At 40.6% G+C, this 24,138-nt stretch overlaps 2 protein-coding genes and 1 long non-coding RNA gene across 4 annotated transcripts in view; all 3 read right to left on the reverse strand.

The window, feature by feature from the left end:
- soat2 (sterol O-acyltransferase 2) overlaps window positions 1-10,552 on the reverse strand; it is a 10,996-nt gene extending 444 nt beyond the window's left edge. The window contains exons 1-14 of the mRNA XM_030091552.1: window positions 10,477-10,552; window positions 10,233-10,291; window positions 9,952-10,091; window positions 9,812-9,865; window positions 9,517-9,624; window positions 8,783-9,065; window positions 7,849-7,924; window positions 6,348-6,432; window positions 5,927-5,972; window positions 4,508-4,637; window positions 4,065-4,162; window positions 2,335-2,433; window positions 2,009-2,144; window positions 1,335-1,480 (exon numbers count right to left, since the gene is read on the reverse strand). Of these exons, the coding sequence (XP_029947412.1) occupies window positions 1,335-1,480; window positions 2,009-2,144; window positions 2,335-2,433; window positions 4,065-4,162; window positions 4,508-4,637; window positions 5,927-5,972; window positions 6,348-6,432; window positions 7,849-7,924; window positions 8,783-9,065; window positions 9,517-9,624; window positions 9,812-9,865; window positions 9,952-10,091; window positions 10,233-10,291; window positions 10,477-10,552 (1,536 nt within the window). The remainder of the gene's footprint in view (window positions 1-1,334; window positions 1,481-2,008; window positions 2,145-2,334; window positions 2,434-4,064; window positions 4,163-4,507; window positions 4,638-5,926; window positions 5,973-6,347; window positions 6,433-7,848; window positions 7,925-8,782; window positions 9,066-9,516; window positions 9,625-9,811; window positions 9,866-9,951; window positions 10,092-10,232; window positions 10,292-10,476) is intronic.
- LOC115388418 (uncharacterized) overlaps window positions 1-15,649 on the reverse strand; it is a 22,563-nt gene extending 6,914 nt beyond the window's left edge. The window contains exons 1-2 of the long non-coding RNA XR_003931474.1: window positions 15,635-15,649; window positions 12,335-12,336 (exon numbers count right to left, since the gene is read on the reverse strand). This is a non-coding gene — a long non-coding RNA (uncharacterized LOC115388418). The remainder of the gene's footprint in view (window positions 1-12,334; window positions 12,337-15,634) is intronic.
- Window positions 15,650-16,748: 1,099 nt separating this feature from the next.
- kif5ab (kinesin family member 5A, b) overlaps window positions 16,749-24,138 on the reverse strand; it is a 73,149-nt gene continuing 65,759 nt past the window's right edge. Inside the window, exons 26-29 of one of the 2 annotated variants that reach the window (XM_030091747.1) lie at window positions 23,363-23,427; window positions 19,922-19,949; window positions 19,484-19,596; window positions 16,749-17,407 (exon numbers count right to left, since the gene is read on the reverse strand). In XM_030091747.1, coding sequence (XP_029947607.1) covers window positions 19,497-19,596; window positions 19,922-19,949; window positions 23,363-23,427 — 193 coding nt within the window. In that variant the 3' untranslated portion in view covers window positions 16,749-17,407; window positions 19,484-19,496. The remainder of the gene's footprint in view (window positions 17,408-19,483; window positions 19,597-19,921; window positions 19,950-23,362; window positions 23,428-24,138) is intronic. The other variant, XM_030091748.1, reaches the window with a different exon arrangement.

A 24,138-nucleotide genomic window follows, 5' to 3' on the forward strand; every position in this document is an offset into this window, starting at 1 on the left:
GGCAAATTGAGTGTGTGCATTTCTAAGAACAATTATACATGTCTACAGAGAAACATGTAGTCTGTGTGGGAATAATGAGTGATTTGGGATGAAGGTAATGACACAAATATGAAAACAATGGGACATTTTGTAAATTCAGAAGGTACTAAATTTTAAGCCTGTGCAGAGAAAGTATCCAGACACACATCAGGTTCAAATGAAAAAGATTTTTTTTTTCTTTAAATTGCAAAACTGGGGGAAAAAATAGGTGAGGAGGAACACAAGAGACACAAACAAACCAAAGTCCATGGGCAAAGTGGATGGGAAAGAACATACTGGCAAAACAAAATCCAGGGAACACACACGCACAAACACACGCAGAAACAAGTCACAGCTGATAATGATCAAGGACAATCGGTAGAGAAAGAAGAAGCAACACAGAGGGAGACGACGCAAGGACGTGGAGCGAAAAGACACAACACCGGCGAGAGCTGTGAAACCAGACATGGACTGAACCCAGAAACAACACGGCATCAAGAAGCACGAGGGAAAACTATAATAAAGAGCCATAAAATACTGAGACTGCTGTTAAGTGACCGCTGCGTCTGGTAAAATTAATGTAGTGAAAATGATATTTCAAAGAGGCCGTGCAGCGCCAGATTTTAAAAGATGGTTGAGTTTGTACTCATCTAAAAGGGCATCATCGCATGGTGAGTGGAAGACGGCGCTTTTAACAGGAAATGGGTTTCGGCTAGTTTTACTTTGACCCACATTCTGAGTTCATTCACCCTCTGGCCTTGTTTCCGTTCACTTCATATGAAACTGGGGTTAAGGTACAGTGTCATAACATCCCTGTTGTGCCGCAGACGAACAAATAACCTGATGATTGGCATGAAACTGAACAAAACAAGGTCAAAATGCATCTGTTTGTCCGTCTGAAGGGTATTTTTCATTTTAAATGTTTCCCTTTAGCTGAGACTCTTTGGCATCAGCAGTGTTTTCACTGAGCTTTAACTAGTCAAGAGTTGGAGCTGTTTATACCTGCAAATGCAATAATAAAATGGTCAGAAGCAGATTTTCAAACAAATGTCTTGATGAGTTTGTTTTGAGTTCTAATTTAATTAAAATTTTTCAATGAATTATATCTGTATTGAATGACTGCTTTGTTGTCTGTGTTCTGCATAAGATAAAAGTCAGAAGCACTTATTGTTGAAAATATCTTTGCTCCTGACTGGATGCAGCCATATTCGGAAGCATGATGAGCAGAGCAAATTTAGCTTTCCGGTATTCTTTATCATTATTCTCTCCACTTAAAGTTGCCTCATTATGTCTCTGCTTGGCGGTGCAGTACATACCCCTGTTCGTGGGCAGTGGATCTGGGCGTACCACTCCTGGCTGTACAGAGACACCTGGACGCCCTGACCCAGGAAGAGGCACGCCCACACGATGACGTTGAACATGGGTCTCTGCCGCTTGTCGTTCATGGTAAAGTTGAACAGCACTGAGATAAAAAAAACAAATCAAAAGACACACATGCATGCTGTTAGACCTTTGCGATGAAGTGTGTTCAGGATTAGACGACCGGAGGCCTGGGAAAGGCAAAGTATGGTAACATCCACACACAACAAGGAGAAATGCTCCGAATAACCCACAAACATTGCCGCTAATTACTGAGTCCCAGGGGAGACGGACACATTCACAAGTGTACCATTCCTAAATATAATGAGAGTCCTCCAAAAACTGTTGGTGAATGTCTGTTACTGCGAATAATTATAGATTTTATCTTTGAATGCTTGAAGGCGCCCTCCAGTATTTAAAAGGGAACATTTACATATTTTTAACAAGCTATGGACGGGCAATTTACACACACTGTTAAAACCTTAGTTGTTATAATGATGCTATAAAATATTTATTTTCTTTATTAAAAGGATTTTAGACGATTACATGGTTTTTCTGCAGCACAGTGAGCAACATTTTGTGTTACTGCCTCAGCAAAGATGTTTTCTGGAACAATGAGTGTGTCCCGCACCTCCAAAGATCCCAAAGAGAAACATCATGACGGGGTAGAAGAAGCCGAAGCCCATGGACAGAGCGTACTCGTGGACGATGGCGGAGACGATGAAGACGGAGAGCATGGCAGCTGCTCGAAACTTCCTCTTCGACAGCTGCGGGGAAAACGGAGAGGAGGTTTGGCTCAAAGGTCACTCTGGTTTAGTGGGTGTTAAACCGCCAGATGTACTTCATCATGTGACACGAGACACGGAACCTCAGAGAGGAAAAACCTTCTCTGTCGTCATTGTCCTGTTAACTATTACTGGATTCACTTTTGATTCGACGCGTTTGCACAGTGCTCACCAAAAGGAAGTCTCTGTAGCCGTACTGATACAGCCAGTCGTGAACCACAACGTTCCAGGTCCGATAGTAGTTTGTGAAGGATGTTGAGTTCCACCAGTCCTGCATAATGCAAACAGATAAAAAAGAAAAGCAAAGAATGACACCTGCTGTAAGGCCTGAGTAATGCTTGGAATTCTCGTGGGAAACTGTTCAGTCTGGTTTGATTCTTTGGAAAAGTTTTTTTTTTTTTTTTTTTTGTGGTTCTCTTGACGTAAACTTTAAGCTCTATAGTGAGGACAGAGGTTAAGGTCATCCTGTCTAATACATTCAATCAGATGGGAGAAAACTAGTTTAAACATTTTAAGTTGTATATTTGATAATAACTCAGAAAATGTAGATTAAAAGGAGTTAAGAGGAAAATGTGCCCTAAAAAGTGTATTTATGTCTTTATCTTGCATTTATACATATATAGAAAAAGAGACGACAGATTATTTAATTTTCCTTTGTTGGACTTTGTTTATAGCTATTTCTTCAACATCTGGTCCTTCAATATTATAAGGGAGTTATTGGGAGAATCTAAGCAGCTTAACTGATGCAACACTATTTTAACATTGTCTTTTACCACATAGTGCAACATTTATTTTATTTTCTTTTTTTTTTTTTTTAATGAAAACCATACAAACATATCCTTAAGGTGAAATCGGGGTCATAAAAAGGAAAGCCCTACATTTCCTATTCAAATCATTTTCAGGTTTTAACATTTACTTCTTATCTAAATACACTGATTGGTGACAACTGTACTCAGGGGAAACTAGGTGGGCAACTAGAGCATGGTAATCCCACCCCTGCTCGTGTTGTGAGGGGGACGGCTTTCTCACAGGTATCTGGTGTCCCACAGAAACCCACTGCCTGCGTTTCAGAGGCTGTACTACAGTCTTTCTATATTGTTTGGCACCAACCACTAGAGAATATCCTGTTTTTCTTTCTGTATTTCCTTTTTTTGTGCTTTTTCTTTTCTTTTCTTTTTTTTTTTTGCACGAGTGTTTTCCACAGGTTTCAAGAGAGAGAAGACATAAAGATGCAGGGTGCTCTCTGCAGTGAGTAAATCCAATAAAATACTGAACAGTTTATGAACTCTGTGTCGCTGTTTTGTCTTTGTAGTGTGAAGAGGAGCACAACCAGAGGTTGTGGAGCTGCACGCTTCAGAATACTAATGAAACATTATCATTTCACATTATACGATACTTAAAATCATAAGGTGAAAGGTCATGATGAGGCTTTTCTGTAAGTGGATATTTATTTGTGACTCACGCAGCTCGTTTCTGTGGCTCCTCTACTGAATGTTTGTGTGTTAACATATAAATCCATATACTGGGTCTATTTATGAACAAATCTACTGCAGCTGCAGCCTCTACAGCAGTAATTGTTGACCGGCGGGTCATGACCCCAAAGTAGGCTGCTGGCATGTTTGCAGTGGGTTTCTGACCTTAGCCTTGGCATGTTGGTAGATTTCAGTGACTATTCTCATACTTGTTCAGGAGACAACGGTAAAGTTCAGCTCTGTGGCTAAAATCACACTGTTCTGGCAACAACAGGAGGAAGTAACTGAAACTTCTTTTTCAGAAGCAGAAGAAGAACAGCTCGGGGAATTTCAGACCGCCCGGCAGCAATTTCACTGGTCATAAATCAGATGGTGATTTGTGCCAATGTGTTCAGCGGCGATGCCACAGAAAATTAAGCTTTGAACACACCTTGTAGAACATCCTGTCAGCAAAACGCAGCAACTCTCCAAAGAGGTTGAGCCAACAGTGCAGGAAGGCGAAGAAACAGAGAAGCAGGAGCATTATCCCTGAAACAGACAGTCAGAAACAGGTTTATTCGTTTTGGACGTTGCTTCTCAACAGGATGCTCTGATATCAGCTCTCAGTCAAAAAGCCCTTCAAGTGAAGTGAGTAATAAGCACCTTATTCTTTACAACCTTTATCTAATTGCTTCAGATCTTTGACTTATGAACAAAAGAGCCTCTATTTGATCGTAGGTATAACATTAACTCCTGCCGAGTCACACGGAGAGGAGACAACAGATGCCATGTGACGCTGAAAGTGAAGTCAGTGTCAGTGTTCTTCCCGTGTGTGACTTCCCACAGTGGGTGAAATCCATGTATCGGCACGCACGTGTGAACGTGTGACAGTACCTGGTAGGATGGAGTGAAAAATGGAGAGAACCATTCTTCGTTTGCTGAATGGCTGGTTGGCCTCAGCTCGGAAGATTGGCACGCAGAGACGCTCCAGGATGAAGTAACCATAAAAGAGGCATCCCAAAATCTGCAGAAGGCATCAAAACAAGATTAAAAAAAAAGTCAGAGACATGGTGAAAAGGCTCCTATACGTATCCTTGACATTATTTGTTCTCTGGACCAACCACACCCACCCACCTACTTGCCACCTGCTGCATTACCAGGACTAACCCACCTCCCTACTCGCCACTTACATGTTAATAAGTGAGAAAATTGTGTGGTTTTATGCACACATCAAACATTACACCCTTGAATATATTTAAGGGTAATTTTGCTTCCTGTGTAGCGTTTCCATGTTCTCACTGCTTTTTTAGGTGCTCTGGCTTCCTCACTCAGCACAAACACGTGCATGAAGCCATTTCAGGCGTGACAGACACAGCAGCTCGCTGCTCTTACCTCCTCATGCAGTTCAGATTGATTTAGTCTGATACATTATAACTATCTAAAGAAAAAACCTCTCCAAGGCCCTTTGAGCAAAGTTGGTGAATCCAGTCAGGTATTGCCTCATCAGACCTGCACATGATGTGAAACACCATCTATTGTAAAGGAAACTGTCTACATCGGGTAGAAATTACAAAGAGCTGATTCTTGCTGAGTTTTTCTCTTTGGAAATTCAACCCGTGCGATGAGCGCACGTCATGGAAATGACTCAGACTGTTATCACAGGATTTGCAGGTAGTCCCTGTAACAGCTGGTGTCAAAGTGCACGGAGATATCAGAGTTTCTTGCCTGCTGAGAGGCATGCCTGGAAACAATTAACAGTGTCTGCTCTTTACTTCCTCCCCGCCACTGTTATCATTTTGAGACGTGATGTCCACGTTGCTGGACCATCGTTAGCATCTCACAATAACATCAAAAAAGGCTTTAATGCTCAAAAAGGTTTTGCCAAAAACACTCAGCACGTCTGTCGTTAATATTTTCGAACGAGCAGCATTTTCAGAAGTTGTAGACGACAGCTTTCCTCATAGTGTCATCCTCACCGCCTCCGAAGTATTGTTAGCAACAATATCCAGGACTTCCGTCTAGGCTTTCAGAACTTCTATTTCTCTTATGGTCAACAAGGCACCATTCACTGGCACAGTGACACTGGAGTGTCAGTGTTAGGTAGATAAATGTCAGCATCTTCCGCTTGTTTCCAAGGCTACCGTGCTGTTGTGATGCAGAACACAGCATGAGCTGAATATTGGATCCCTTATATATGTCAACCCCAACTCTGTTTTTGAAGAAAATAAGCATGAAGTGTAATATTCGAACCACTACAGTGCATATTTCAACCGTAAGGGTGACAAAATTCAGAATTAAGGAGTTTCAACTTACCATGCCAGACGTAACGCCAACATACCTCCATCTTATGTGGCTGTTACTGCAAAGAAAAACAGAAATGTATACTGCATGATCATGATATCAGTAAGAGAGCTGTTTTCTCATTTACATGTTGCTTCTTCTTTCTGTTTCCTCTCACCAGCTCCTCTGAGATTAACTAAAACTTTAGACTGCACGCATAAAAAGATTCTTTTTATTTTTTTCTCACCAGATGTTTCTTTTTTAAAGCTGCACTGTGAAAGAGTTCACGCTGCAGCAGACTCTAAATGCTAGCTGTTTGTTTTGAACTGCAGTTTTATGTGAGTTTGTTGCAGAAGAATCACAAAGATCCTGGTTCGTCCATCTGCTCACAGAATTGGGAGTAATCATCCCAGCAAAAGAGGGGGAACATGCAGAAGGCGGTGAAATGTCTTACCGAGGGTAGGATTCCCTGTAGATGAGAGTTGGACAGAAGAGGAAATACAAATAGCTGGAAAACGTTGGGAATCTGGGATTTTCTCCTGTAAATACAAACAAAACATTGTAAATATGTGTTTTCGTCGGAACCAAATGCATCTTTAGAAATGAAGACAATTTAAACCTCTTATTTCAGCTTCACTTCTGTTTTTTTCTTATGTAGACCAACCATTTAACTATCTATTTTATCATCAGCCTTTAAAGCTTCACTGCGTCTTAATCTAGAAACCTGCTAACAGATGGCTGTCTTTTCAATTAAACACCACTGGCTTTATCACAAAATCAATAAACCATTATACTAAAATGTCTGCCTAATGCCTCCAATTTCTTGACCCTGAATTGTCTGCTGTACTTGACTCTGACAAAGACTGAAGAAATCTTGTACAACAGAAGTATTCTGAGAGAAATCAATTATGTGATCCTGATTCAATGAGTTGACAATGTTTCCTCATGATTGATTCCCTTTCTTTTCCCTCTCGCTGCCCTTCGCTTCATTACTGATCAGTCTCTCACTCGTATTTGTTTGAAATCATGCTATCATTTTCTCTCACGGATTCGTTGTGGTTGTTTTTTTTTGCCCTTGATTTTTGATTTTGTCGTGTAGATTTTTTTTATTTTTTTTTTTTACTCCTGATTCAATTGAATAAATCTAATCTTTTTGAATCCTGATCTGTCTGATCTTTCCTCCATCATCACACTGAAACAAACATACAAGATAAACTGTTAATAGAAGCACTTATTGCTCTCAGGGTATAATCACAGGTTAACAAATCCTTTTAGTGAAATAAATATAAAAAAATTGGAGAATACTTTAATTTATTAATTCTGATGTGTATTTGACTTTAGTTTCTTTTACAACATATAATTGATTTCATTGTTCATTGTTCTGTATATTATGTTCTTGCTTTTACTGAAGTGAACTTTAAAATAGTATATATGCAAACAGGAGTCTTCAGTGAGATGAGGTTTTATACACCTTCTACTGTTAGGTGTGATGAAAGTCAGAGACACAAGTGTTGAATATTAAGCAGCTGTATGTGGAAATTTACATTTGATGGACAAAAACTCTGTTCAACCTGTTCTCAACCTCCCACCATGTGACTCTGAAAGCTTCTACAAAACCGCTTATTGAAAATTTCTGATTTTATTCAGCCCGACTCACTTTTTTTCTTGATAATTCACTGAAAGGAGTAAAGACTTGTGTTTTGAACTTTTCATATTGTATCCATGTTTATTTGCTTTATTGCCCTCTAACAGGCTTCTCTGTTATCACCCCAAGAGACTGGGGGTTGTTTATTCATGTGAATGTTTTTCATTGTCGTTTCACCTTCAGCGTGAATCAATAGCTGGGTAACATGCCGCGTTCTGTTGGCTGCTTCTCCTGTGATGGGCAGTCATTGTGAGTGATGATCGTGTCTGCAAGAGCAAATAGCGCTGACAGATAAAGCATGGCACTGTACCTTCTTTGGGTGTGTTTTTGATAATGTCAGGAGCCGTTTCTCTCAGGAAGGAGTAGGCTTTCATCAGGAATCGAATCTGACAAAAATGAATATAGTCGTTAGATGAATGGTGACAGTTTATTATTGATAACAACTTTCAAAAATCTTTACTTCACAAAGGAACAAAGTTGCGTGAAAATTAATAATCCAGACACTTTTGTCTTGAGTATGGTATTTCTGAGTTTGGTTTGACCCCCCATTTTTACGCTTGCGTCTTATTTAATTACTGAAGAAGACAACAGCGAAGGGGAGCTGTGCAGCATGGCAGCCGGTGCAGAAACACGGCGGTAAAATCCTGCTTTCTAAATAACATCTGCAGGTCAGACGAGGACTGCGACCAGGTTTCTCACTGAGATTATCTCGCTGCATCAAACGGCGCTAAAAATGATCTTCGTACTTGGACGGGTTTTGGATAGCGGGGTCGATGTAATAAAGAGGATGAGGAAGTATTACTGCATGGGTTTGTGATGTTCAAACGAGATCAGCACGCTGTCTCTTTTGGGATCTTTCCAGCTGGAGAGTTCCCATCTCTGACTATCCAGCCCTCATATCACAGTGTTCCAGCCGAGGGAATGACAGCCTGTTGTAACAGTCTTTCCTCTGTGAAAAATGGCATGAAAGGGTTGGTCTGTTGTTGGCTGTATGTGAATTAAACTCAAATAACCTAAACTGATTTCACAGGATCCCTTCTAATCAAAGGTTAAGAAAGGAACCGAGGAAATGACGCTACCTGAACTTCAGACGAACTTTAAACCTGTGAACAACTCTCTAATCTGTTTTCTGTGATAAAGATGAGATAGTTGACTCGCAGGTTATGTGAGGCTGTAAAATAAGCCATCTCCCCACCCACTAATAACGACTTTCTTTTTCTTTTAAAATGCAGACAAAAACTCACCTGCTCCAGTATCACAATGAATCGGGAGGCGGGTGGCAGCTGGTGGTGGACGACCACGTAAATGGGAAACAGTCCGAGTATGAAGCTCTGTACGGTAGATAAGGCCAGGCCTATCCCCAGAGACAGCGCCAACTTCTGGGAGAATTTGTGATACAAAGAACTCCAAAACTTCAGCGTGTAGAAGGGCACGAGCAAGGTGTAAGCGAACATGATGGTCCAGGCCCAGACGACGGTGCCGGGCTGCCCAAAGGCGTAGAATAGCATGTCGAACTCCAGCACCAACCTGGTGACGCACGGGAAACAAATACAATTTTTGTAATAAATGACAAAAAATGTTAAGTATGCTTTTTTTATGTAGTCAGTGTAACCACATTAAAATCAGTGGTTAATATATCAAATCGTTTGCACACACTGGGGTTGCTCGCTGGTACTTTTTCAAGTGGGAAACATCTGCAGCTGCACACAGCGGCCAAATCATTACTAAGCCGCCCAAAGCCACTGCAGAAATACTCAGAGGGATTGATTGCACTATCTTTCCTCTGCCAGATGAGCAGCCAGGCAGGCGGGGAAAGATGGAGGGAAGCACAATGGGGAGAAGTAAAAGCCGAAAAGAAAAGCAAAATGTAAAAAAAATAAACAGAGGTGTGATTGTGTGTCTTTTGGTTTAATGTTACGGTTCAAAACAGGCGCGTTCAACATCTATCGACACCAGCGAACACACAGAGGACACAGACCTGCCCTGGTCGATGTAGTCGATAATCAAGGTGCTGAAGAAGAAGATTAGGAGCACAGCGATGAACATGTGGTAGATGGTTCTGATGTGGTTGATCTCAAACAGCTCACTGACGGAGACAAGAAGACACACACAAGAAAACACTGTCATTAATCAAGAAAAGCTGCATTTGTGTGAATCTATTGGGCTTCAAACATATTTGAGGCTTTGAACGATCAACTTCATCACAATACAATCACAATACTATGTGATGATGATAGACGAAGTGTTTTCAAGCTGTTCTTCATTCTACTTACTCCAACAGGGAGGCTCTGTCCATGAAAACTTTCCCACCATCCAGTCGCTGGGTACTGACAAAAAACAACAAGCAAGCAGCGATGAAAACATGTCTCCACCACACCGACTGAAAAAAGAGCGAGCTGTGTCTCGTTCTCACTTGGATGTCTGCTTGGCTGTGGTCTTTCCGTTGACCTTGGACTGGCTGCTTGTGGCGGGCTGGATGGACTCGCGCAGAGCGTTGTCCAGGATGATGCTCATCTGCTCTTCGACCTGCCGCAGGACTTTCGTCTTGACCATCTACGTGAGAGCATGCCATGTGAGAAAAAAAGATACGCCATCTCGTTCTGATGCTTGAATATCAGGCTTTGTGTTTCTGTCTTAAGCATCACTGATCAGATTATTCTCATTTCTCAGGAGTGGGAGAGGTTGTTAAGTTACCTGCAAGTATTTCTGCAGTTCCCTTTGAGCTTCTTCTTGCATGTCGTCACTGTTTCCTACTGCAGGGAGACGAACAGATGCTGCTGAAACTCCAACAGACCATTATAATATAAGTATGAGCACAAAATTTTTACAACTAAAACAATAGCCAGGAGAGAAAAGCACAACGCATTTCCCTTAAACAGCATTTTTTTTTAACTTTTCCCTTTAAATATTCATGACAAAGCAACACTTTGCATCATACCATAGCTGGAGATGTCATCTGCCTCGTGAGCGCTGCTTCGATGTCGAAGTCTGGTGACTGGCTCTGTAGTTGTCATGTTGACAGTTTCCTACGATCAAGAAAAACGTGCAGGTATTTAGTTAGTCCAACCCAACCTTATTCCAAGCCACTGAAAAGTGGGATTAACAGCTAATTTTGATCCCTTTACCGGACATCCATTGATGTGCACTGAAATGTATAAACTTTAAGCTGTGACTCAAGGATACATTGTGTGACTATAAAACGCAACACTAGATTTATTGAATTTACCAAGTACAGCCTAACATGCACCATATTATGAAATACAAACTCACATTTTTTCAAAGGCTTCCCAATTTTCCTCCATATTAAAAACATCAATCAGTTGGACTGATGCACTGACTAAGAGCAAAAGATGCCTTTATAGTCATCAGCTTATAGTTAATATAATAAACAGAAATGTGGACATTATCAAATAGGATAACTTGCTCAATAGTTAATTAACGCCATGTAGTTTTGAATAAAACCTCAAATAAATACGATTACCTCTGTAATACAGATGTTGTGCATGACTGCAAGAAACTTGCAACAGCAGAACTCGACCTTGCCAACACCTTCACCGTTTATATCTCACTCTCTGCTACAATCAGAGAATCCCATCAATATGTTGATTTGATTAGATATTCTGATGTTCTCTGTTGATTGAATCACCACAATAAATTACATCACATCAGATTCTTCCTCCCATAAAATTGCTGCAACCTCACTAGACAGCGGTGCAACACATCTGTGTGGGAAAAGTGCTGCAAGCATCACTAAGTGATTTAAGTTGGATTTACTCCTTCTGGAAGTTTAATAACTCAGAGAGGTTCTTCATCTATAAATTGAGAGATTACATCAGGCCACTGGCCCATTGCTGGCAGGTTGCCTCATGTCAGAAAGAATTAATATTCCTGATAAGGCTCGGTGCCAGCGAAGTGATCTTATTCAATCCGCGACCCGCTCGTCTGGGTGGGAAAAGGCTGAGGTTTCTGAACCGAGGTAACCCTCAGCGGCCCTCCAAGACAGGACCGGGGCAAGAAGTCATTATAGTTCAAGCTAAATAGTGTAAACAGATGATAAAAGTGCGTATCCCCAGGAGAGCTCTACACACAACAGATAAGATATATGTTACACACCGAGATGTGCTCAGACGACACTCAGAAAGGACTAAATAACACTGAGTGAAGTTTTCAAGCATTATTTTTTTTTAAAAATTACTCTCATACTAATGTCATAACTCACAAACTATTATTTGCTTCACATTATTTTTTTTCGCATTAATTAAATCACAAAGGAAGTGTTAACAAATTATAACAAATGAATTTACAAGGAGAAAACACTAAGCTCTAATAAGAAATTAATCTCATTACTGTTGTAGGACTTTAAACATTTAGCCGAGATTCTTGTGTTCTGTTGATGAATTTATCGGTTTGTTTTCAGAGCTGAGTCAGTGATAATCTTTAACTCTGCTATAATTAAATCCAAACCTGACAAAGTTTCAAATTGTAGAAAACCCAGAAAAGATTATTAAAAATAAAAATCACACAAATGTCAGACGGGAAGGTGCCAGTCGGATGTGGCATCCGGCAGAAATATGTGTCACTGGATCATATCTGTACTCACAGTGTTTCAGCCTGGGGCTCAGCCGGCAGTCCGCTCGATGGTTCCCATTGACTGAGCAGGTTTAAGTAGGTGAACTGCGGTCTGGCCTTTAGCCAGCTGCCGTTCTGGACTTTGCCCTCCTGACCTTTGCCCTCCTCTGCTGTCTGCCCGTCTCGTCACCTCCTCTGAGGCATGCATGAGGGCATGAAAACTATACGGCTGGAGTTTGGCCCAAACATGATGTACGAAGACAGTCCTCATTATTGCAAAAGGTGTTTTATGTAACTTTGTTTTGGTGACTGTTTTTTAATTTTTTTCAACAGATGTACCAAGACGAGTTTACTTTGACCTTTAATATTGTGCAATATAGTGAAAATTTGTAATCAATTACTCCTTCAAAAAGTAGGGACGTTACTTTATCATTTATTGCAGATAAATGATGATTAACAGGGCTGCCAATGGTCACAGAACCTTTTGTCTTTTACTTTGAGCAACAGAAAACCTGTGGATCAAGAAAATGTCTTCTCCCAGCCGTACAAAATATAGATATTTGTCTTCGGTTGTACAGAATAAAAGCCAAAAGACATCAGAACATCAACAGTTTGGTCATGAAGTACAGATTACTTGTCACCTCTGCTTATTACTACCAGAGAGCTGCACAGAAAATCAAAGGACTGAATTAAAAAAAGGTCTGTCAGCAAAATAATATGCAAACAATCGTGTCTGTACTTCAGATTAATGAGTCATGTGTCCGATGTTATGTCAACTGCAGTAAATAAAATGAATAGCTATATCAGTGAAGCCGCTACAGTGAATTAATCTGCCGTTAGATTCACAATTGACACAGAGAGACGCATAATGCAGCAGATGGGGTTTGTTTTCATGAGTGAATCTCTAACGACATCTCATTCAGTCTCAATTTGCTTGATTCTGTTGGTTCTGAAACAATAAAACGGGTTCTGAGTCACACAAAATTACACATTTTTAATAAATATGTCACGAAGGAAAGAAGCACAGCAATGACGACACAATGCAAACGGAAAACTAGTACACAGGATCTTTTTATTGAAATGACTTTTCATGAGAGAACAGTGCTGTTTCCCAGCAGCTACACAGGAGGGGACTCCATGCACTAAATCACACGCTAGAAACAAACCAACCAACGCACAATTGTACAAACACAGTTTGCCTCTGTTTTTTTTTTTAAACCACTCTTTTATCAGTTCTATTTCTGCATATTTAGGATATCATATCGCACAATATTTAACTTGCCAGATGATTTTTTTTTTTTTCGATCCTTCAAAAATTTAAGATAAACGCAGCGAGAGCAAAGAAAATAGATATACTCTCAGTCTTCCAGACAGGTAGATCAATTTGCAACCACAGTGCTTGTCAGGGGAATATTTGTTGATGTTGATCAATAGCAGGTTGAGATAAGAGGCCATACACATTCAATTCATGGTTCTTCGAGGTCATGTAAACAGACACACACACACACACAAATAGAGCAGCATTAGATTAAAGGGAGAAGGAAAGCAACTAATAGGGATCGTAATAAGAAAATAATGTGGCAAAGTGCTGCGTACTTCTCTGATAAATTCTAATCCTGCAGGAGAAGAGAGGAGCTGTGACACCATTTCAATGAGGGGAATCAGGATTCCCTAAAAATGAGTGTCAGTGGGGTAAAATACAGAAGAATAAAATCCAGACAACCTTTTCTTTTTTATTATTTGATCATTCAAATAAAAGCAGAGAACAAAATTCATGCACTGATGTTCCTGTGTTCACCCGTGCATCATATGTGATCTTGATTTAGATTAAAGGGGTTCAATCCAGGGGCGTCAAACTCTCTTTAGCTCAGGGGTTACAAACAGCCGGACTGATTTTGAGTGTTTCAGTAACACAATAACAAATCAAAAACCTCAGATGATTTTTTTTCTGTTATGTGCCGAGAGGAATGAGCAGAACGATCTGAATTTAATTAAATATCTCTTCTCAAAAGAAGACAAAACTGGTGCAGCACATCATGTAATTGTTGATGACAGATCCAGGATGAAAACCTGGACATTTTGACTTTACTTCAGGACGGTGTCAAAAAAGAAACAAATTACAAAATCACTCAGAACTGTTACTCCTTGCAAAATCATCTCATGGGCCTCGACGGGATGCAAATGCGGGCTGATTTTGGCCCCCAGGCCATATGTTTGACACCCCTGGTCTAATCAGTTCATTTGTTCAGGAGGTTAAAAAAATATATGAACTTCTGTGTAGCTCCCTCCTCCATGCACGTGTGATTTAGTGATTCCCTGTAATCCCTCCATCAATAATTCATCTGTACCAGAGCAGTAAAGGTTATTTACTCTGTAACTTGCCTGCTATTATATAAAACTGTCAGTTTTCCTTAAACTTTGCATAAAAATAGAGAGCAACAGATTTATTTGAAGACAGCGTCCACTTTCCGAACAGTACACACAAACACACACACACACAAACGGCACAGCCGCTCCGCCGTGAAGTCCCTCATCCCGACTGTCTGATCGGGAGTTCAGTGGAGGAAGTGTGACGGGGTCGCGGGGGGGTCACAGGAACGACTGAGCTTCGGTGTGTCAGAAGCTAATCAGCTTATCTGTTCTAATAATTCTGACTGAACCCAAGTAATGCCTGATTCATGACATATCTGCATGCTGGGGTCAAAGATCAGATACCTCACGGGCAGATGACATATTCGAGTGTTCGTGTGTGTGTCCGTGTGTTTGTGTGTGTCGGCATGATAAGGATAAGACACAATCATATCAGCTCCTGATAACCTGCAGTGGCCCTGTGCTCATGTCTACAGTGCAGCTCATGTAGGTTATTATAGAGCACTGTCCTTTAGAGTCACTACAATCTCTGAGCTTTGGTTTTCTCTCTGAGGCAGTTCAGCGAAGAGCCGGACGGTTCATAATCTCCTTAACAAATTAATTTTTGAGTAGCAGAATCCCTCATGCATACATCTTCATTCAACGATATTCCTCAAATCTTCATCATTACAAGAAAGAAAAAAGTTCCCATTCAACAATTTTTTAATAAATTAAGAATAAATACCAATAAATAACAGCTTTTGCTAAGCTAACTATAATTAATATCTCTTTCTGACTAAAACTTGCTGTATAAAAATAGTTGCTACACATGATTGACTCTGTAATGTTCGTTGGATGACAAAGACGGAATATTTCACAAACGATCCCTGACAGGCAGTTTCTTCATGTCACGCCCCTTTTTTTTTCTTTTTCTTTTTTTAAGGAATGATTTACAGCTTTTAAGTCTCTTTACTCTATCACAATGAGTCAATCATTGTTAGCTTGTTTTTGTTCTTACCTTTGAGCCACTTGAAGTTGATTTTCAGATTAGTTTAAGCAGGAAAGTCAAACATGCAGCTGTGAGGGTTTCAAGCTCTGATCGTACATTGTGTTTTATCTCTGTAGGTGTTCCCTCTTTTCTGATAACAGAACAGGCGAAAGCATCAAGATAAAAGTACGAGAAAAAGACACTGTTAGAGGTCAGTGGGTCATTCGGTTTATTGTCATTCTTAATGTTATGTTGATGAAATCACTGTTTAATTGAATGCGTTTGTAATACCAAACTAGTGTGTTGAATTACTGTAATTACAAAATAAATCGTCTTTGTATAGTTTGAGTGAAACAGGGTAAATCTGAAGACGTCTAAATGTCTCGGGTAAATTCTCAGTGTGTCGGTGTTAGTCTGAAAGGTCCGAGAAGCAACAACAGCGTCCAAAATAAATGCTGCTGTTGCCATAACTACAGACACAATTCAATTACGCAACGCACAAAAAAAGAAAGAAATTTGTGTTTGATGGATTAATTCTTTGAAGTAACAGTGCTTCTTGATGATGAATACTTTTGGAAAGCAGGTTTATTTCCCTTTTAAATGGTCCCTTGTTTATAAGAAACATGCGTTTGTGAGATGGCCAGACGCTTTTAGAAGTTTCCCACTTTTTGTGCGTACTTAAATTTGGCTAAGGTTTAACCGTTAGAAGTTCAGATACCAGAAATGAGGAATGCAGCTTTCAGTTTGTCAAAATGTTTGAAAATCCATAATAAGAAAAACAAAATCCCACATAAAAAGACCAAAACTTAGCAGGAAACAAAATGGTTGAGCTTTAAAAGCCTGTTCTGGCTGTCTTATTTTGCAAACGCTATTAAAAATGCATCAGTCAGTTACACTTGGTGATGCTCTTCATTACAATAACCACGGGCGCTGCAGATTACTCAGAGTCAATTCGACACGCGCTGTCCCGTTGCTGTAAATACTCGCTAGAGCACCAAATGTGTTTTAATCTGGGCTGAAAATAGCCTCTGACAAATGCACTATGCTCTGGTCTGAGAAACAATTGGTGAAAACTGCAGCCTGTCTGCCTTTTTAGAAAATTACTGAGCCTTGCTAAAAGTGAAACCATGCATTTCACAGCTTCTTTTGAATTCAAATGTTTACTGAGAGGCACAAAAAAAAAAAAGTCAAAAATTACTGAGATACATTACAGAGCATGGTCATTTTATGATCTTTCATTGTTATTTTTTTGACATCCTCTTGAAAATATTTAGTTTTGTAATATTTTTCATCATTTAACCATAGTGATTCCCCTCTGGCTTTCTTGCGGTCTTGTTTTTTTTCCCCCGCTTTTTCTGAAAAATGCTGACCAACATCGAAAATCAACATGCAGTCAAAAGTATAAATATCAGTGACGTTGGCACGAGGTTCACACAGTTTTTTTTTTAAATGTTTCTGTTTGCCTTTAGCCCATATGTTCATTCATAATAATAATAACAATAATATCATTCATAATAATAATGCTGAGGATGAGCTTCATTTTACTGTTGAATGCACTGGTTTCATGTCCACATGTCGATCACAGTGAGACACAGCACACCCTAGTGGACGCCCACCGCACTGCACCTGTTCCCCCCTCCACCCCTCTGTTTGTGGTCCCTTTGTATTTAAAGTCATGGGAGAGGAGGTGCAGCAGCAGCCTGGGTGCAAGCTGACAGGTTGGGCGTTTCCGATGCGCTCCTTGCCGAACTGTTACCCACACACACACGCACGCACGCACACACACACACACACACCACGCATCATAGTACGGACAGGAGAGACGATTGAATGCGAGCAAGCAGGGTGCAGAAAAGACACACAGGAGGTCTGTTTACAGCAGGTGAAGATAGGGCAGGGAGGGAGGACAGTGATCAGCTGCATGCAGATTTACACAGGAGGTCTCAGACAAAAAAATGTCTGCCTAGAGAGAGAGAGAGAGAGAGAGAGAGGGAGAGAGACAAAAAAGTGAGAGTGGCAGTCAGAAACAGGGTGAGGAAAATTTGTTCGAAAAGAAGAGACAGCCGCCAGTGAGTCATGCTAACATCGCCAGAAGGAACACGTCTCGAGTCATTTAATGTCTGGTGTCTTCACTGGGTGTTTGTTATGTTTGGGAAATGCACTGAATTTAAAACTCACAGTTTGGAAAATCCACCAGCTAGAACTTACATTTACTCGACACGCAACTTAAAACCTTAAAACCTACATAACAATCTCAGAGTTATACATTTCACAATGTTTCACTAATTTTTTTCCTTTCAAATAGTTAAAATTATGGTACAACAGAGGTCTGAAATGCTAAAATAAAGTTAGTTCACTCAGTTGCTCCTTTAGCTCCCAGCAGAGAACAACTATTAGCATTATGCATAAAGAGAGCAGGGGAAAGAAAGGAAGGTGAAGTAAAAAGCCAGCAGCAGAGATCATGTATTCCTTTATTCTCATAGGGTCTTTCCCAAAGCTACAATATTTTATATTATAGTACAACTCAGATGGGATTTAGAAGCAATTCCAAAAAAAAAAAATGGGGCTGATCCCAGACAGATGCTGTTTGTTAGGCATTTTTGTGCCGAGTGTCTTCCTGAGCACTCAGTGCATTTGAGTATTTTTAGAGCGGGAGGCCCCAGGAAAAAAAAAAAAAAAAAAGAACAGAAAAAGAAGCGGTGACAGCTGGCAGCTGCACCGTCCCCCAGCACCACAGAGCGGAGACCCAGCGCCCTCTGAGACCCGGTGGGGCTTCATAAGTCAACCTCCATCACAACACACCGTCTATAAAGCTTTCTTAATAAAATCACTGCATCAAAGATGCATTAATGCCTTTCAGGATAATCTAAAATAATTGGCATTTTAATTTATTTGGTCCTGCATTTGCAAATTTAGGATTGTGCAAGACCCAGTTTCAATTTGCTGTGTTAATTTACTGAATGTTGAGACACTGCTGTGATCAACAAAACGCCGTGCAGCAGCTGACCCCCTCTCAGTGGCTTCACAAGTGGAGTTGCTGTTAATGAGCTTCGACCACATGAGAGCTGACGCCATCGTTTCTGGTGCATGTTCCTTCTCATAGAGCGTCTCTGACAACACTGGTTTTAGGTTCACATTTCATACATTCTCAACAAACTGAGTTGCCATTTCACAGCATTTCATTTTTTTAATTACACTATCATATCTATATATATGTTTAATGCAGTCAAAAAAAGAGAAAAATGAAAGGCTTGTAAATTCGAAAAGTTTACTAAAGTAGAAATGCAGATACTTGTGTAAAAGAATGTTTGACAAAGTGCTGATTCAAATACAAAAGAAAAAAAAAAAGAATTTTTAACTTGATTAGGCCTTTTTAAGACATTTTGAACTTGGTGGATCGTGTGAATCATACACACAAACATGTAAGCACTGGTACACACACACATTATCACATTATAAATATTATTATTGTAATATCGGGCTAGTCATTGTGGAAACTGAAACGTAGGCATTGGCACTGATGCAAACTATGATTCAACATGGATCATAGTTTGCTGCCAAAGTCTACATTACTTTATGAATCTAAAAACAGATGATAAATTGGCTTTATTTAAAGCACTATGAATACCATTTGAAAGGATTTTTGTTTTTAAAACAGAGACAGGGCGTTTTAACTGTCAATCATTCGATATGTGGCTTGATCTCTTTTAGTTCATCAGCTGCTTCAAGCTTCCTTGATCCTTTCTCTGTAACTTGTACTAACTTAACTAGTTAAGGCAGATGATTAAAAACTAGGAAGGAAAAGTAAGAAATTGTCAAAAGAATAAATACTCAATAGAAGAAAAGATACCTGATAATCCAATTACATATAATCATGGAGCGCAGATTCTTTGTAACTCAGCTATTGATCGACAAACAGCAGCCATTAGGAACATGAAGTAGAGATGCTGAAAAGGCTTCAGAAGCGTTTTCACTGAAGTACATGGAAACTTATCTTCTCCTTTCATTTCAGACCTCCTCAGTGTTTCTGTGTTCTTACCTGCTGCACAGTATTAGCTGCTTGAGGCCTCTGGGCGCAGGCTGTAGAGTTTGGATGGGTCCTGATTGTCACAGACATCAGTTCTGGACACAGAATTCACATTCAGACACATGCTAACGTCACGCAGGCCAGTGCAGCATCGCCATCGGCGGGCAGCGCGGCGGCAGGGAGGGCAGCGGGCAGAGCAGAAAGACACGGCGGCGAGGGAGGCAAATCAGTGATTCAGTGATGTGAGAGCACTCGGTCCTAAAGCTCAGCAAGGGGTCAGTTCATGCAAGGTTAATGTGGCAGTGGAGACGAGGAGAGAAACTGTTTCCCCAAACACAGGAATGAGGAAAACCGGCTAAAGATAAGAATTAACAAGTATCTGTATCCCCATGAAAGCCATGATTTAGACAGCAGCAGCAGCTGATTTACTGTAATCATAAACACTCTTACCTGTTGTCATTGATATCTGTGGTGTTTCCTGTGGACAGAGAGAGTGCATGAGGACGCAGGCGAGTGACAAGTGCACCATGGCGAGCAACAGTGGTGTGAAAACGGAGGGGAAAGTGAGTTTGTAAGAGACTTGCAGGGGCTTTAACAAAAAACAGCCCAAAGTCATCAAAGATAGATGTCTTTGGCTCAGGCAGCTGCATAATGTGGTGGTTATCACACGAGGAGATTTCACAGCCGAACGAGTAAACAAGAACATCGTGAGCGTTATACTGATCTGGCAACTCCGTCGGCATGGCAAACCCTTTTATTCAAGCTCCCGGGACACAGTGGCCATTAGAATAAATTTGAAGTATCACCAGTTTTACTAAAGCAACACAAATTTTATTTCTTTAAAGCAAGTGTAGCACATCTGTCAAAGGCTCTAAAACACCCATGTGGACAATAGTCGTTTCTTTTGTACACATTCACCACTGCCGTCTTCTAAACAGTGTCCATTCTTTTTATGGATGATGGCAGAAGTTATTTCACACTAACGGACCAAACAACTGGAATTCTCAACGTTTGTGGGGTATAACATAGAAATATGGATAATCTAAGTTAATATAACCAATAATACATGTAATTTTCTAATGAAGAGTCTTTCTTCTTTCTGCTGTCACTATTGCTGCTTGTGCTCCAGGATGTGATTTGTTGGGTTCAATAGGTGCAAGTATTGATATAAAATGTGCAAAAGTATTTGTATGTATGTATAAATATGTGAAATAATAACAATGAACACTTGGGATGGGGCATATAGTGATGTGGTGCTATGCAGTGTATGCACATATAAGATAAAAGTTACTGTAATACATCAGTCAAGAGCTGAAAAACATAGCACAGCACAAAGATTTATGGGTACTGCAGCATTTATAGAGTTGTAAGTAGTGGAATTAAAGGTTTTTCTTTAAAAAAACAAAAATACAAGAACCATATAAAAGTTTTGATGAATGAAAAATAACTCAATAAAATCCATCCATCTTCTATACTGCTTAATCCTATGCAGGGTCCCGGGGCGCTGGAGCCAATCCCAGCATGCAACAGGGGAGGGCAGGGCACACCCTGAACAGGTCGCCAGTAACTCAATAACACCCTGATTAAAAACTTTCAGGATTTTTGCATCACAGCACCAGCTAATGCTACAGCAGATTGATTTATTAGCTTTAACCTCGTTTCTGACTTTTACTGATATTCCTGGAGAATCGAGGCGGTGTGGCGTCGTTACACGACCCAACAACTGTCAGCACCAGGTCAGAGGCTGAGGTGGCCGTCCAGCGCACACGCCGCCGATCAGCGTCTGTGTGAGTAATGACGCTGTGGGCCTCATCCGTCTCTCCCTCAGTCTGTCACTGACGCCTGCAAACACGCCAAAGACGCGCCAAAGCATCAAAACGGCGGTGCCGCGATCTTAGGCAAGGGATTCAAGGGAAAGTTGTTACAGATGCAACAAACTTTGAAAAGCTTATAGTGATATGCAAACTAAAGAACAAAGACCTGCAGAAACACCTGCCATCCACAAAAACTACGCAGACGGATCCTATAACATTTGGAACAGAATTGCACCAGGAGCATTTTTAAAGATGCTGCAGGGCGCATACTGAGGCCACCCAACCCCTTTCACTGTCTCTGGGAGCCTCCATTACACAGCAACAAGTAGGAGAGCCTTATTAACCTGAGCCGTTTTGTAGAGAGCATTGAATTAAAAGGATTCGATCATATTGTCGTTGATATGAACCAATGTCAGCTCTCTCTGTTGGTCCCCTACCAAACCCCTGCTTCCCCTGCCCCATAGCTACGCCTCTGCACTGCACACAGCATCGAGATCACAGACAGAAAAGCTTTCTGATCTGCCTGGCCGCTCTCAAACGTCAACAAACCCTGTGAAAGCAGAGCTGTGCTGCGCTTCCACGTCCTCACTGTTTGGTCTCACAGCAACAATAATCACTCAGAGTCTGATTGTTCTGACTGCTGATTTTATATTTGCATTTGTTTTTTTTTGTTCATTTTTATCGTGTGGTTAGAGCATTCATCTGGAATGTTTGTGTCAGATTCACCTGTGAAAAATATTGAAGGACACTTTTGCTTGTCTTAGAGCAGATGACTGTCAGACAGGCAAACACATCCCAGAATATGCTTTGCTAAACTCAGGAAAAAGATACAGGGTGCCTCTGTGCAAACACAAGCGCTACACACATTCTTTCATCCCATGATCGGATAAATTAATAAATCAAAAATGGCCGAGGAGGAGCAGTTACACAGCGTGTCTCTAGGGCACCACAACTGTAGACCTGCTGAGACGGTGCAATAAACTGCAACATGGTTTTGCACATTTAGGTTCTCTAACCAGCTGTAACTTACGTGTATGTTTTTGATGTTTTTCTTCCTTGTGACTAAGTTTTCCTGTTTTTTTTTGTTTTTGTTTTTGCTAGATTTTTACTGTTCCACTGGTGATGTTGCAGTTTAATCTACAAAAAAAATTCTCCCAAGGGAGACAACTGAACTTTTTGATTTTTGATTGGTACTCCCTTTGGGCCCGTCCCTTTCACCTGTTCAAACACCAATGCTGACGACTGCCAAGCAGGGTGGTCAACCTCCGCTGGAAGCAACTTAAGGTTCAGTGTCTTTACAAAAGACACCAGGAACTTATAGGAGGCCTCTTGGTGTGTGTTGACATTTTAATTTACTAATTTTTAGATCAGCACTGAAAAAAATGTGTTTGCATAGAAAATTAACAAATTGACTCGAAGGGGTGACAGTAATGAGCAATCTGGAGGAGAACTGGAGCGTTCGCTCTATTTCTGTAACAAGCATTATGCCAGTCCATCGTTTTTATGAGATAAAGGTTCAAACACATTATTCTATTATTGTCAAAAGCCATAATTGTGAAATGTGGCAAATTCTCCCACCAATTTTGAGGAAGCTGGGCACAAATTCAATTTTTTTTTTTTAATTGCTGTAATCACACAAAACAGCAGATGGGAGATCCTGGAGGGGCTGTTAAAATATGGCAGTCCGAGTCCTCTTAGTAGATGAACGCTTCATGCAGAGACAGCTGACCTGTATGAAAACACTTCTCCTCTATCACCAGTGTTTACGAGTGACAGTTAAATCAAGCGACTACAAGGCCGTTACATGAGGATGAAAGCGACCAGAATAAAAAAAAAAACAACAAAAAAAAAAACAGCACACAACTGTTGTGGTGGCAGCAGGGCAATCACTGCAAACTGATTTAAAAGCCAGCACTCTGAGAGTTCATAAAACAACATTCAAACATATTACTTGATATGACAGTATGATGACAAGCAGTAAAAAAAAAACACTCATAAAAATAAGTGAATTCCCTCTGCTGATCACGATCACATTACTTCTCATTACTTTAACAGGCTCCCTCTGAAGGAGGCTCACCGTTTTCTGAATCGAGCATCTCTGGAGTGCTGCTGGCTGCTTGGTTTTCTGCTCCAGCTGGAAACCTACAAATGGCACAAGGAGATGCGCTCGTCAACACAGCTGGAAGCTCTGCTCCAGCGTCTTTATATTCATAACAGCCTTTAAATGCAGGGAATTAAAACTGTAACTGAGAACTGAAAATAAGTCGTCGCTCAGTCATAAATCAGCTCCACAACAGGTTACAACATGTCAATGTGCTCATCACATATTTTTTTTTATGAAAATAAGCTTGAACCTGACTTCTGGTACAATCTTTGTGCCTTCGTATGTGCATGGTTGTCATGACAGCCTGAGCGAGCGCTGGGGAAGCAATGATCAAAGATATTCACAGCTGGAAATTATTTCTGTCCACTCAGAATGCTAAAGTTCAAGAACCCAGTGGAGATCTTTAGAAATTGCTATTAGTGTCCTTTGATTTTTTTTTAAAAAACTTTGCATTTTCATCCCTAAGAAAGTGCAACAGTCGTGAGAGACACACAATAAGTTGCTTTTATTCCTGCCATTTTGAGGTCGACCTACGGTAGTTGAGCTGAGGAAGTGTGTACTTTGCAGGAGTGCAGTTGTTAAGACATCACTCAACCAGCAGCTCTGGTGTGAGTCGACAAGCAAGGTCTCTGGTTCAGTGAAAGTGTTAAAGCAACTGCAGCGGAGAGCACATCAACAAGTTCTAGATAAAGGTTCTTATAGGCCGATGAGCTGTGAATTACGGCTTGGTGTGAGCATTATATGATCTG

The sequence above is a fragment of the Salarias fasciatus genome, chromosome 5 (genome assembly GCF_902148845.1).
Source record: "Salarias fasciatus chromosome 5, fSalaFa1.1, whole genome shotgun sequence".
Taxonomy (NCBI): Eukaryota; Metazoa; Chordata; class Actinopteri; order Blenniiformes; family Blenniidae; genus Salarias; species Salarias fasciatus.